Below are 14984 nucleotides of genomic sequence, written 5' to 3'. Positions count from 1 at the left end.
GTATATCATTGGAAAGCATATTAAATGCAGTAGTTTTTGCTGAAAAAAAAACATGCCCCTATTTACCAAATTTTAGAAAAACGACAACGAAGAAGATACCACTAATTTTGCACATTTCCCAAATGTTACTTTTAACTTCTGACACCCGGTATAAAAAATTACTCAAAAACTTAAATATACCCATCTTATAGCAAATTTAATTCTCTCAGATGGTATATCTAAATTTTATGTGGTGGTAAGAATAACGGAGATATTCTTGTTTATATAAAAAAAAAAACAAAGAAATTTGATAAAATCAAAAAATGTTAAATACCAGAAGAACTAACAACTTTTCGAAACAATGTTATACGACTTTTTTGTTGCAAATGACTTGTTTAATCACCTCTTAAAGTTTTGCGGTTTTCATAGTAGACATTGTATATTTATTTATTCATTAATATATATTTGTATAGATAATATATTTTTATAGAATAACTTATTGGTGTAAAAGAATTTAATTCTGATACAATTTAAAGTATAAAAAATTAATTAAATCCACTAAATACAAACATACATATAATAATTACTAATATTTAATAAGTTTTAAGTGATAAAGGCACATAAACATGGAAAATAACACAAATCTCCAGCCTCATTTAAACAACTTCAATTCAAATTCACAATTCAATTTCAAGACTTAAGACTGAAATAAAGGTCAAGTATTTTTCTTCTACATGACAACAGTTGTAAATATATTTCAATATGAAATTTCTTCTTAAAGAAAGTAAAGAAAATAATATGACAGTATTTTTGTTTTAAAACAAAATCTTTACAACAACAAATATTGCTAAGTCCCTGAATAAAAGTTTCTGATCAAAAATTTCCCCAAGATCCTTCATTTTCTCTATTAACTGCCACTGAACATCACCACATACACTGTGACATCATCTATTGTTAGAGCTAGATTTTTACACAATCAATCCCTGTATAAAAACTTATAACATTACATGTATTTTAATTTAATTTATTTTTTTAAATTTTATTATTACTACTTTGCTACTAATTAAAATCTACAGACACTCAATTTAAAAATACTTATAATAGACACACAATATTTATAAAACAGTTAAATTAGGTCATTAAAACAATATTTAGGTACTCTTCAAATGAATAAAAAGACTTTTTTAATAAATAGTTTTTAATATTTTAATAAAAGCTTGTTCATTAAGTTCCCTAACCTGCAATGGTAACACATTATAGAAACAAATCCCATGATAAACAGTTCCTCTGCGGGTTCTCCCAAGCCTGCGAAATTCCGGCAAAATATTCAGATTCTTTCCAGTTGAATACTGATGTATATTACTGTGTGTTAAATATGATGGTAGATTATTTTTTATAAAAGTCAAACATTGCAAGATGAATACACATGGAAAAGTGAGGATGCCAAGTTCAGAATAACAGTGTCGACAACAGTCACGGTGCCCCAAACCAGTCATAGCCCTTATGCACCTGCGGTGTAAACCAGATATCTTCTCGCCATGAGTAGAGTGATCCCAGTTTAGCACAGCATATGACATAATGGAGCTAAAGTAACAATGATAAGCCAACAACAAAACTTCCCTTGATACAGAGCTGGATAGATTTCTTATTAGAAAGGTTATTTTTGATAACTTAGATTCCAGGTGAATAATGTGGTTTTCCCAAGTGAGACCAGAGTCAAGAAGTACACCCAAGAACTTTACAGATTCATCCTGTGGCAGATCTATTTGAGAGTTTCGAAGTGAAAAATTTAGATGCTGTGTTTTTGAAGCATTAAGGTTTAGTTTGTTTGCTACAAACCATTCCCTCATTTTACTCTCTATTTCCTCTGTACTGGCGATTTTCTGTTTTGCCGGGTGATGATGCTGGAGTAGAGTAGTGTCATCAGCAAACAGGATCAACTTATGCTCATGTGCCCGGTCTGTAAAATAAGGCAAGTCATTTACATAAATAAGGAATAAGAGTGGGCCTAGAACGGATCCTTGTGGTACTCCATGATGTAATGGCTGTTTATCAGATACACTAGCATTGTATGACACATATTGGAGTCGGCCATACAGGTATGACCTGACAAAGGCAATGCTCTCTGAATGAAAGTTGTAGTAACAGAGCTTGCTTCATAAAATTTCATAAGATACACAGTCCAAGGCCTTTATCAGGTCAAAGAATGAAGCATAGGTGTTGAAACCCATTTCCAGACCCCTTGATGAAAAATCCACCAAACTCTCAATAGCCAATGCAGTTCACCTGTTACTCCTGAAACCAAACTGACCCTGCATAAGGAGATTGTTATTTTCAAAATGTTGGTACATTTGATCCTTCATGAGTGATTCCAGAATCTTTGAGAAAATTGGCAACAGTGATATTGGGCGATAGTTTGACACATCATCAACTGAACCTTTATTTTTATATATTGGTTTCACTTTAGCCTTACCATAGGATGTAGGAAAAATGTTTTCTTTTATGCAGGCATTTAAGAGATTTGTCAATGGGTAAATGATAATATTTTTAATTGTTTTAATGAGTTTAACGTTAAGATCAAAACAGTATTTGCTCTTTTTATTTTTAAGAGAGTTTATTTTATCTCTAACCACATTGAAAGTCACCTCATGAAATTTAAGAGTCAGTGGTGAATCTACCAGGAGATAAAAATGTGGAAAAATTGTTTGTGGGTGTAGGTAATTCTGAGACTATACTTTCTGCAATGTTAACAAAAAAGGTATTAAAAGTTTGAGCAGTTTGATTTTTTGAAGAAATAGATGTAGCATTTTTTGAACTAATTAAACTCCACATTGCTGCCTGCTTATTTTCCGAGCTCTTAATAAAGTTGTCATTTGCAGCTTTTTTGGCTTTGCACAGCTCTCCCCGATAGGACTTTTTATACTGAGTTAACTCTTGCTTAGAAACCATAGTAGGGTGCTGCAAACGAATACTATGTAGTGCTCGTAACCTTTCCCTCATGTTCCTAAGATGTTCACCAAACCATGAAGATTTGTTTTCTTTAGGATCCGATTTAAAGATTTTAGATTTAATAGAGAAACTTTCCTCCATAGCATTACCTATTAAACCGGTGAAGGTTTCACGTCTGCTGTTTATATCTTGGTTGGTATTGAGAATGGAGTTAAAGTTATTTGATTCGACAGCATTGTAAAAATTGAACAAACCTTTGTCAGTGATTGGCCTGTAATTCACCCTAACGCCCCCCCCCCCAACCTGCCCCAATGACTTAAACGTAGACACAATTCCTGTATGGTCCGATAAAGCATCAAGATCAATCAATTGGCTCAGAGGTAAAGCTATTTACGTTAATATTTATAAAAATATTATCAAGACAGGAATTATGTCTAGTGTTGAACTGTACAGTTTTATACAAACCATATGAAAGTAACAGGTCCACAAGGGGCGCTACCCTAAGGTCCGCAGAATCCAAGAAATGTACGTTGAAGTCTCCAGTTAAAATGATATTTTTTGAAATGTCAAGTGAATCAAAAACACTGGTCAAAATCTCTAAAAATCTATTGTAATCCCCGCTGGGAGACCTCTAAAGAGTGACAAGATATGTATTGAGAGACATAAGAAAGACTCCAGAGACTTTACAATGTATTTCCTCAGATAGCCGGGACACCTGAAGCTTGGCATCCTCAACATCATCTCTCAACAACACTGCAACTCCGCCATGAAGCTTCACAGTCCTGCAAAAACCCGCAGAGACCCTGTACCTAGTAAATGTTAGTGAGGATAGTTCAGCAGATACAAGCCAGTGTTCATTCAAACAAATACAACTATAATTACCTTCTTTGAAGAGTACCTCAAATTCTAAAATTTTGTTACGAATACATTGTACATTTGCATGCAAAATATTTATTTCTGATTTACAATCTAATTTTTTATTTGGTTTACCCGATTCTGGAGAGGAGCATTTCCATTCCGGCGCTGTACATTCGAAAAATGGTTCACAACAATGCCTGTCGGCCACAGGTTAGCATTGAGATACTCATTTTTCTTTTCATAGGGAATCTCCAGTTTGAAAGAGCTTTTTCTGGTAAGCTTTGTCTTCATTTTGTCACATCGGCAACCTATCTCCAAGTGATTGTCCCGCAAGAAGTTTACTATGTCTTCAGGCTCAACCTCTGGGGCAAGACCTGACAGAAATATATAAATATGTCTTTTTTTCAGCTATTTTGAGACCAGATTTCACCTCACTGGTTCCAAACAAAGGTTTAGGACGGGTTTGCTGAATCTTCTTGTTTTATTATTATTGATATAAAGCATGAAGAAATGCTTTTTGCACTGCTGCCATCATTTTTCATAAGGAAGTCTAAGAAGAGAAACCACTCTACTGCGGTGTGGTCAAACCTAAATTAAAATAATAAGTAAAGAATTTTCAGGGTAAATATAGACTAGAATTGTGCAAAGTAAGCTCAAGATTACATCAATCTACCATCCAATAACACTCCCAAGTCCCTTACGACAGTCACTGACTCTAGAAGAATGCCATTAATAGAGTAACAATTCCTAGATAAATTTTAGAAATTTCCAAATGAAATACAATAAATATATTTTTACTACTGACCATATATCTACTAATTGGAGAATGAGACTTAGCATTCAGATCTTTTTGCAAGAGTTGGACAGATTTAGACATTTTAACATGTTTCTGGTTAACAACGTTTACTTTAGGTGAATAGCACTTCTTAGTTGCAGAAAGTGAAGAGCAAATAGATTAACCATGTTGACCGGTGTCTGCAGACCTATTACCTAAATACATGCTATAAGAGTTTGAATTACGTAAGAGGTTTTTGAACTCTGTGTTACATGCTTACTCTGTGAAAATGCCATGTGATCAGCCTCACTTTTTGTGTGTTTTTAAATGTAGTGAGTGCAATTTTTTTGCTACATCTTTATAATTCCTGATTAAACCAAGTAAAGAAATTCAATAAATTTAATTTGGTTAATTGGAATATGTAATTCAAGCAATACTGATTACTAATTATAATTATGTTTCAATTCCTAAGCATAGAACTTTACTATTTCAAAAAGGCTTTTCATATAACTATATTAAACTTTATAATCCCCTTTCAACTAATATTAAACACTGTTCATTACATAAATTTAAACTTGCCTATAAATATGTTTTACTGAATGAGATCAGTATTGTATAATGCTATAAATTTGTTACGCCTTCATTTTTTGTTTTTGAAAATGTCTATTGGATATACAGGGTGATTTAAAAGTAAGCGGCATCCTTTCAGGGGCGTAATCCTTGTATGAAAATAAGGCAAAAAGTTCATATTAATATGGGTTCGAAATTGCTTCCTAAGGGAGCTACGCCCCTTTGAATAGGACCCCTTAAAGACAATTTTTTCTCTATAACTTTAAAACCCTTTAGAATTAAATTTTGAAAATTGGTGTACTGCATAAACATTTCGTTGTGAATAAGATTCTAAATTCAATTTTTTTAAATTTTATTCAGGTGCGTCACATGCGGGGGTTGGTAAGGGTAAAACATCCCTTTTTCTTTTACTCTTTAGGTTATTGTGATTTTGTTTGAAAATTATCAAATTTTAGAGTCTTATACGTAAAAAAGGTACTCTTAGTTCAATTCGATAGAGCGTACCATTTACGAGAAAATCGACTCTGATTGCGTATGTTTAATACATAATAAAATTACTGGATACGCATTTAAAACGAAGTTGGCGGTTGTTTTTTGGTTTTTGGCATTTAAATGACTGATAAATGTCATTGTAAAATACAATTTACTTTGTCAAAGTAAAATTAGTTTCATAGAGTGTTTTACAAATTACTATTTATTATTAATAAGAAGGGCATTGCCTTTGTTGAGTTTGGTACTTTGTGTTTCTAAGTTTAAAAAGCAAACATGGATTTTACGTATCAAGAACAAGCTGATATTCACATTATGTTTGGAAGAGCATTTGGTAATTGTGTTGAAGCAAGACGATTGTATCATGAGGCATTTCCTAATCGACGAGTGCCACACCGTACGGTTTTCGCAAGAGTAGATCGTAATTTAAGGGAAACAGGTAATTTCAAAAATGTGAGTAATATCGCATAATATCTACTTAAATTTTGCTTAAGGAACATTTCAAAGACAGGAAGTTGTTGGGCGACCAAGAAATGCCAGAACCCTAGCATTAGAAGAACGCGTGCTAGATCGTATTGAAGAAGATCCATCTTTGAGCACTCGCATCATCGCAAATCAAGAAGGGTCCTCTCAGTCAACCGTATGGAGAATTTTGCACGATATGTTACTCTACCCTTATCATATTCAACGGGTTCAGGCTTTGGAAGTGCGAGATTTCCTTCCTCGTGTACACTTCTGTAATTGGCTAGAAGAAAACCGCGTTGCTTTTGATTTTGAGAAGAAAATTTTATTTACTGACGAGGCCGGCTTCACAAGAAACGGAATTTTCAATTTCCACAACAACCACCTATGGACGGATGAGAATCCCCATGCTACGGTATAGAAGGCACATCAGCAGCAGTTTAGTTTAAATGTGTGGGCGGGAATAATCGATGGGCATTTAAAAGGACCTGTATTTATGCCGCAACGACTTAATGGACAAATTTACACAATTTTTTTACAGAATGAATTACCACAAATATTAGAAAATCTACTACTTCAATTACGAGCACAAATGTGATTTATGCACAATGGTGCTCCCCCACATTTTAGCATTCTCGCTAGAGAACATTTAAATAATGCCTATCAAAACCGCTGGATAGGTCGTGGGGGTCCAGTGCCATGGCCACCACGGTCTCCTGACCTAAACCCCCTTGATTTTTAGTTATGGGGACACCTAAAACAACTAGTTTATTCCCGCCCTATACCCAATATTGATGTTCTCAGGCAAAGAATAGAGGAAGGATTTCAGACAATTAAAAACAATCCAAGAATTCTACCACGTGTGCACCATAATCTAATAAAAAGATTAAGAGCTTGCCGTGACGCGAATGGTAATAATTTTGAACACTTTCTATAAATTGTTAAATAAAATGTGAGTAAAAAGTGTCTTTTTTGTCGATCGTAATGCGAATTAATTTTCATCAATAAACATACGCAATCAGAACATTTTCAAAGTCGCTTTTCTCGTAAATGGTACGCTCTATCGAATTGAACTAAGAGTACCTTTTTCACGTATAAGACTCTAAAATTTTATAATTTTCAAACAAAATCACATGTGTGTGCATTATAATGTATTTTACTTATATAAGTATTTGTATATTTGTATGCATTTGCTAATAAAAGACATTTATTATTATTATTATTATTATTATTGCAAAAATATTCAAGAAATCAATCGTAAATACTCATTTAACACAATAGTTGCAATCTTAAGAACTGTCATACCTGAGAATATTAACCTTGTTAATCGGAACTGCTATAACTATTTTTTTTAGATTCCAGCTTTTAGAAAACTACTCGGCCTGTCAATTTCGACAGCACACCATCAGCTTGGATGATGTTAGACAGTCTGCTATATTCAGCATGTTGGAAAGCTACCGACATTTAATTGAAGAAGAATCCCCACAACTGCTATTTCCTGAAAGACTTACCCGATTGGTGGCAAGAGGTAAAACTTTTATCTTATTGTTGTTTTTGTTGTAATATTTGACCAATATGGAGCAAACAGCCATCTCCTATGATAAATTCCATAAATGTATCAGTGAAATAGTGAAAATTTCTGACAAGATTTTGGATGGCTGGCATCTACATGTCAAAGACGATTTGAGTTACTTAGCAAAAAAATCTACAACATTATTAGGTGATACTGTAGTGACTTTTGAGTATCATATAGCTTTTAACTTAAGCTATGGAGTTCCTGTTTTATGCTTTAATGTTTGGAGGCAAGATGGCAGCATGCTTTCCATGGAAGAATATTGGAGCACTAACAAATACCTTAAGGAATCAAATATGTTTGATACACTAACTCAGATGGATCATCCTGTCTTATGTAGACCTTTTCTGACATTGCATCCATGTAAAACTGAAGAGATTATGCAGCCTGTTTTGGCAATAAGTAAAAATCCAGTGGTGTCATGGTTAAGTGTTGTTTCACCTTTTGTTCATTTAGAGTTGTTAGATGATTATGTGAAGTGTTGCTAAAAGAAGGAACATTGCTTGCTAGAAAATAATTGGACAGATTGGAAGAAATGTTTATTTGCCCGTTATTTAAAGGTAAAATGGTAAAATCTTAAACAAGTTTACAAAGCTTATTGCTAGCCTAAAAAGTTTATTGCTTTGGTATAGTTAGATTTATATTATATAGGATCATTTAAAATTACTGGCATATTCTTTACATATAAAATAACAAAAAGAACACTTTTTTACATGGCTATCCTGTGTTTTATTAAAATCCCTTTAATTAATTATTCATATAGTGCCTGACTAATCACATTTCGGAAATTAAAAAATATTTTTGTAAATCAGTAAAAAAAGCTTTAAAGTGTACATTTACTTTACTTTTTAAGTTCTTTATTCAGAGTAATGATACCCAAATACAATACCAGTTGAATTACATTCAGTAAATATACTCGAATTAAGGCAAACTCCTAAATAATAGTTAAAGTATTGTTACGGGACACAACGTCTACATATTATTAATCTATAGATAATACTTTACACTTTCCAAACCTAACCTTAATAGACTACAAGTACTCTAAACTACTTACCACTACTACTTTTCTAAACCTATGTTAAGCAGTTTCAGAAGTCATGGTCGTCAATTTTATTAACATTTATATTTAGGCTTTATTATCTTAATTTTGCAAGATTTCTATTTCATGTAAATTTTTTGGTACAAGGTTCCCTATACTGGAATTAAAACTCAGGGGAAAATGCATAATAAATTTTATACCTGATTGTTGAAGAAATATATTTATTTAGAGCTCCCACTAATATTTTAGCATTCCAAGTTAATTCCTCATCCAAAAAGTCTAAAGAAATAATGAAATACAATCATATTTTTTAACATATCTCATTTGCAAAGAAATATATTATTTTTGCTTCCGAAAATTCCTAAAATTTTATCGCAAAATTTAAAAACGAAAGTTGAGGGAAACCATAATCAAAAAAATTTAAATATTGAACTAATACAATTTATTACACGAAATTATAATAGTTTTAAAAATTTACTGATAAAGTACATTTGTTAATTATTTTCTACTGTCAGTTTACGTAGTTGCCATTTGTCATAAAATTATAATCCCCTGAAAGTCAAATCACTTGTTTTGCAATTTTTTTTTTAATTTACTTCTTGTGCCTCCTCCGCTCCTTTTCTCCTTATAGTAGAATAACATATTTATTTATTTTCAAAGGAAACAAAAACTTTTTGTCTTTGTATGAATGTAGGAAATGAAAAATTTTGAACATAGGCCTAATTTGTGGTCTAGTAAAATTTTTCGTTTGATTCTAATGGATTCATCATCTAATTAAGATAATATGAACAACAAGAATCACAAATAATTATTGTTAAAATATCTATAGTTAGTACTACGAGTATGAATTATATTATAACTTTTAAGTTGTCTATAAATTGGATTGTGTATTTGTAAAAATTTCCATAATATATTGTATTGTATATATAGTGTGTCCCCTTTCAAATAGTCAAAAATGCCAGAGTATATACAGATCGTGTTATCGTGAGCTACGTATTACCCAAAATAATGGCAACACCGCTTGGTTGCGGCTTGCAGGCGGCGGAATTTTTCGTTTTTATTTTTTGAACCGGGAGTCAGCAGACCTCACTTTGCTGTGTTACTGCATGTTGCATTAATAATTTTTGAGCGTTATTTTCGTGTTTTTTTCACTATGGCTGTTTATACCCCTGTAATAGCTGGGTACCTAGGGCAAGTAAAACAAAGAAGATTTCCCATCTAAAACTGTTTATTGAATGAATTGAAAAATATTTCCATACAAAAGCAATTGAACAGCGTCACAGTTACCTAATTAGACACGAGCCGCGATATAGCTTATTTTGCAAATAGCTGCTATACTAGGTCGACTAATTATTGCAACCAACTATTAATGTTTATAATAAATAAAATGTAACCTACTTTGCTTTTAACGAATTTGCCTAATATTATAAATAATTCCTTTACATCATCCCCTTTTGGAGAAGGACCTTCACTATGGCCACTTGTGAAGGTCATTCTTCGGGAAAATATAAAACATTAAACATTTTTTAAATGTTGAATTGCATTTATTACTTAACCTACCGATTCTTAAAGTTAAACTTAACTTAATAAAAAAAAGACTTGAAAAACCTATAAAAAACTTAATCCTAAACCTTAAAATACCTATAAGCGACTTTGCAAAGTCAGTATATATGATTACATTTCTTACTTAAAAATACTCCCATAAGTACACAAACAATAAATTATAAGTACATGAATATAATATAACTACAAAAATATCAAATTAATCTTATTTATACAAAATATTTTCTCACGCGGTTTTTGTGTAAAGTAATTGATTTTCCTTTATCGTCCTTTATAGTGCAGTTTGGGCCTTCTGTGCCGATAACTGAAAAAGGACCATTGTACCACGAGTCAAATTTATGCCGACTTTCATTTGTAACCGTAACTAAATCACCTGGACTCAAATTGGATACTTTTGCGTTTATGTCAAGTTGGGCTTTTCTGTCCAACTTTGCTCGTTTAAGAAACTCCCCTGCCATTTTATGTGCCAATTGTAGCCTATAACGAAATTCTTGATCGTAAGCATCTATATTGTACAATGGATCAACTTGAGAGTTATTCAATGAATCTTGAAAATCAGCTTTTTTCCCAAATACCAGCTCGAACGGGGTAAAATCATGATAAGAACTTGGTGTCGTGTTGTAACAAAATGCGTAGTATTGAGTCCATGTAGACCAGTCTGTTTTTGAATCGTTAATGTACATCCTTAGATATTCATTTAAAACGCGATGATTTCGTTCACAGCCTCCAACTGTTTGGCTGTGATAAGCTGTTGAGATTTTATGATCTATTTTTAGGAATTTAGTTACATTTTCAAGTACCTGGTTTTTATATTCGGTTCCCATATCTGTCCTAATTTCTCGCATAGGACCATAAATAAGAATGAAATTTTTAACAATAGCTTTTGCAACAGTTGAAGCTTGTTTGTCTGATATTGGAATAATTACTACGTATTTTGTTAGTTCGCATTGTATGGTTACCGCATATTCGAAACCGTCGTCAGATTTGGGAAATCTGCCGATTGTATCTATACAGACAATATCAAAAGGCTTTTGGGGGGTTGGGGTAATTACTAGTGGTTCATCGAGTTTAATTTTAATTTTGTTTACTTGGCATTTATAACACTTTTTTATAAAATTGGCGACGTCGCGTGACATATTTTTCCAAGTAAAACTAGCCTTCAACTTTTTTAGAAGTCGTTTTTGGCCACAATGTCCGCCCAATATAGGGTTTGCATGGTAATCCTCAATTAATTTTATTTTTTCATTTTGATTTGTAACTAATTTCTTTACTTGCGAAAGAGCAATACTAGTATTTTTTAAAATTTTAAGGCCTATCTCTTTAAACTTATTAATTGCGCATAAATTAAAAATTGAATCTCCTAAGCTTAGTTTTATTTTGTTTATATTTAAATCTCCAGCTATATTATCCAACTGAGACAACATATACTCTAATGCAATGTTGCCATTTGAGATTTTAAAAGTTTTTTGTGCATATAACTTGTTTTTGTACCTAATAAGCATCCTAAGATGATTAGGTCTAACTTGAAAATGCAGTGAAGGTAATTTAATAATGTCAACATTACGCACTGCTTCGTACACAGATGGTTTTAATATTGGTTGTTGCAACACTGGTTTATTAATTGATTCGGTAGTTCTAGACATAGATCGAGTAATAGCCAATACCTGAGTAATGCCTCTATGAACGTCTTGAAGTTCATGAATACTAATTCTACTAAGAGCATCGGCGCAAACGTTTTGCGTACCTTTTACGTATTCAATATCGAAATTATATTCTTCTAAGTCTAGTCTGATTCTTGTAAGCTTAGATGAAGGATCTTTCATGGAAAATAAATATACCAGCGGTCTATGATCTGTACGCACTAAAAATTTTGTACCGTAAATATAGCAATGAAAATGTTTAATTGCCCAATGAACTGCTGTTAATTCTTGTAAAATGGCTGGTTTATTGGATTCTCCCTTGGTAAATGACCGGGAGGCATACGCCACTGGCAAATCGTTGCCATTAAAATTTTGTGAAAGAACTGCAGCGCATGCAATTTTTGAGGCATCTGTTGTTATTATAAATGGTTTCGTAAAGTCAGGGTATTGCAATATTTTAGGTGAAATTAAAGAATTTTTTAATTCATCAAAAGATTTTTGACAATCTGGCGTCCATGTAAAAGTAACATTTTTTCTAGTTAATTTATTAAGATGAGCTGATATTTCTGCAAACCTAGGTATAAATCGGCGATAGTAGTTTGTAAAGGCAATGAACCGCTTGACCTCGTCAGCAGTTTTGGGTACTGGATACTTATTTATGATGTTATATTTACTATCGTCGGGTAATATACCTTTGTTTGTTATTTTGTGACCTAGATATGTTACTTCATTTTTAAAGAATTTGCACTTTTCAGGATTTAATTTTAAGTTAAATTTTCTGCATGTTTCAAAAACTTTATACAGGTTTTCAAAATGATGATTTTCAGAACAACCGATCACGATAAGATCATCTATATACAAAAAAGCTCTTTCAGGGGTAATGCCGGCGAATGCCATTGACATCATCCGCTGAAAGCTGTTTGGGCTAACTGATAGTCCAAAAGGTAAACGTGTAAATCTGAAAGATCCCGCATCAACACTAAACTGAGTTACGTCTCGAGAGTTTTCACATAAGGGTACCTGGTGAAAACCACTAATAAGATCAATTACTGAAAACCACCGAGCTCTTCCTAGCTGATCTAATATATCATCGATACGAGGAAGTGGAAACTTGTCAGCAATGAGTTTTTTATTTAGCTGGCGAAAATCAATGACTAACCTCCATGCTTTTTGACCGTTAGGAGATTTTTTGGGTACCAGCAAAACTGGGTTATTATAGTTGGAGATTGATGGCTCTATAATATTTTGTTCCAGTAATTTATTGACTTGTTTGTTTATTTCTGTTTTTTGAGTATGCGGAATTCTATAATTTTTAATATACACTGGGGCCTATCAGTTAGTCGGAGTTCTTGTTGATAAAAGTTGTTAACTGTTATTTTATCTGACTTAAGGGCAAAAATATCTGAAAATTCGTTGCAAAACTTAATTAGTTTTTCTTTGACAAACTCAGGTACATCTTTAACATTAAGCTGCGTCATGAGATTAGAATTTCTATCGTTATATTCTGTATCGATTTTATAGATATTAAATTCTGCTAGGCTTGTCGTTTTTAGCTGAATATTATTAAGAGTAACGTTTTCGCTTGTTGTATTAATAATCTTAACAATAGGGGAATTTTTTGAGACAATAGTTCTCGCAACAAAGATACCAGACCTTAGTTCCGCATTTTCTACTACTGAATCTTCTTTAACAAATTGTAGGCTTTTTATCTTTCGTAGTACCTCACACCTAGCTGGAATAACTATAGAGTCTTCAGAAATACTATTTCGAATCGGTATAATAATATTATTGTCATTCGGCCTAATAGTCATAGTCCAATCCGAATAGTTTAAATTACATTTGAATTTAGCGATAAAATCTCGACCCAATATTGCATCTGTCGGGATCGGAAATGAGGAATCTACTACGTGAAAAGAATGTTCGACTTCGTGTCCATTAACAGAAATGACCGTTCTTGCAATACCTAAAGTTGTGATAACTTCATCTGTTACTCCTTTAATTTGACTAGGGGTGTGTGTGTTTATAATTTTGTTTGGACTAATGGTGTCATTTTTAAATATAGAAATATCTGCACCAATATCGATTAAAAAAGTGTTTTCCTGACCAGTCATTTCTGTAAAAAATATAACAAAGTTGGAGAAGGAAAGGTTCATGTTAAACACATTATTTACGAGATATCCCCCAACCTCCCGGTTTGGGGGTCCATTTCGTTTCCCTGGTCAGGTATTGTGCTAACTGCCCTAACTGACCTGTGAAATGAGTTGTTGGCTCTATTGATATTAGTTTGTCTGTCATTATTATACCTGTTACTTGTATTATTATTAAAACCGCGATTATTTCTACAGCGTTCATTATTGTGCCTATTGAAATTTTGGCTGCGTTGAGTGTTATTGTAATAATTATTATTATTATTATTGTTATTAGGTCGCCTACCTCTATTATTATAAAAAAATCTGTTATTATGTCTAAAATTATTTTGACCTGATTTAGCATAAAAAATGTTCGAAGTTGAAGCCTGTGCATTATTATTTATATTTATAAATTTATTGACAACCTCCTGCACTGTGGTAAATGTACCTGCCTCTATAGCTACCCTAGCCCTTTCGGAATTAGCATTTTGAGCTAAGGCTCTTACTGTTTGATCAGTAGAATACTTTGCTGCGACATCGGCGGGGACACCCTCGCTAATATATGCCGTTTTTAATTTTTCAGCTAGAGATTCAATATCCGAAGCATAACTTACGGTATCTCTAGCATGTTGCCTAAAATTTAATAGCTTTGTTGTTAACAGCTGTGAACTCTCTCCTTTAATTTTTAAACGCAAAGTGTTTATAATTTCTGTAAGGGATGCTTCGGTAGTTATTAAACCTCGAGCCTTACTTGTAAGTCGTGTTTTAACGTAGGCTACTGCGTTTGCTCCATGATCGCCCGAATTTTCATTAAGTAATGTAAGAGCATCTAAAAATGATTGTAGCCTGTCATGTGAGCCATCAAACTCCTGAGGTACTATTTTCCCAGCTAAATTAAAAAACTCTAAATTTGACAAAGGCATATTTATTTCCTCCTCGTCGCTCGATGATATATAAT

General features: G+C 32.8%; 2 protein-coding genes across 4 annotated transcripts in view; both read left to right on the top strand.

The window, feature by feature from the left end:
* The window catches only part of LOC126740142 (SANT and BTB domain regulator of class switch recombination-like), a 76315-nt gene that overhangs the window by 17419 nt on the left and 43912 nt on the right, over positions 1 to 14984 (top strand). For all 3 annotated transcript variants that reach the window (XM_050446064.1, XM_050446065.1, XM_050446063.1), the window contains exon 11: positions 7438 to 7610. In XM_050446064.1, coding sequence (XP_050302021.1) covers positions 7438 to 7610 — 173 coding nt within the window. The remainder of the gene's footprint in view (positions 1 to 7437; positions 7611 to 14984) is intronic.
* LOC126740144 (ubiquitin-like-conjugating enzyme ATG10) lies at positions 7617 to 8373 on the top strand. Its single transcript, XM_050446067.1, has one exon. The coding sequence runs from the start codon at positions 7658 to 7660 to the stop codon at positions 8141 to 8143; it is 486 nt and encodes a 161-aa protein (XP_050302024.1). The 5' UTR covers positions 7617 to 7657; the 3' UTR covers positions 8144 to 8373.

The sequence above is a fragment of the Anthonomus grandis genome, chromosome 9, assembly GCF_022605725.1.
Source record: "Anthonomus grandis grandis chromosome 9, icAntGran1.3, whole genome shotgun sequence".
Classification (NCBI taxonomy): domain Eukaryota; kingdom Metazoa; phylum Arthropoda; class Insecta; order Coleoptera; family Curculionidae; genus Anthonomus; species Anthonomus grandis.
This window is presented reverse-complemented; position numbering and strand designations above follow the sequence as displayed.

What these genes read in the sequence shown, in the direction of transcription:
- LOC126740144 (XM_050446067.1), top strand. Translation starts at nt 7,658, where the DNA reads ATGGAGCAAACAGCCATCTCCTATGATAAATTCCATAAATGTATCAGT.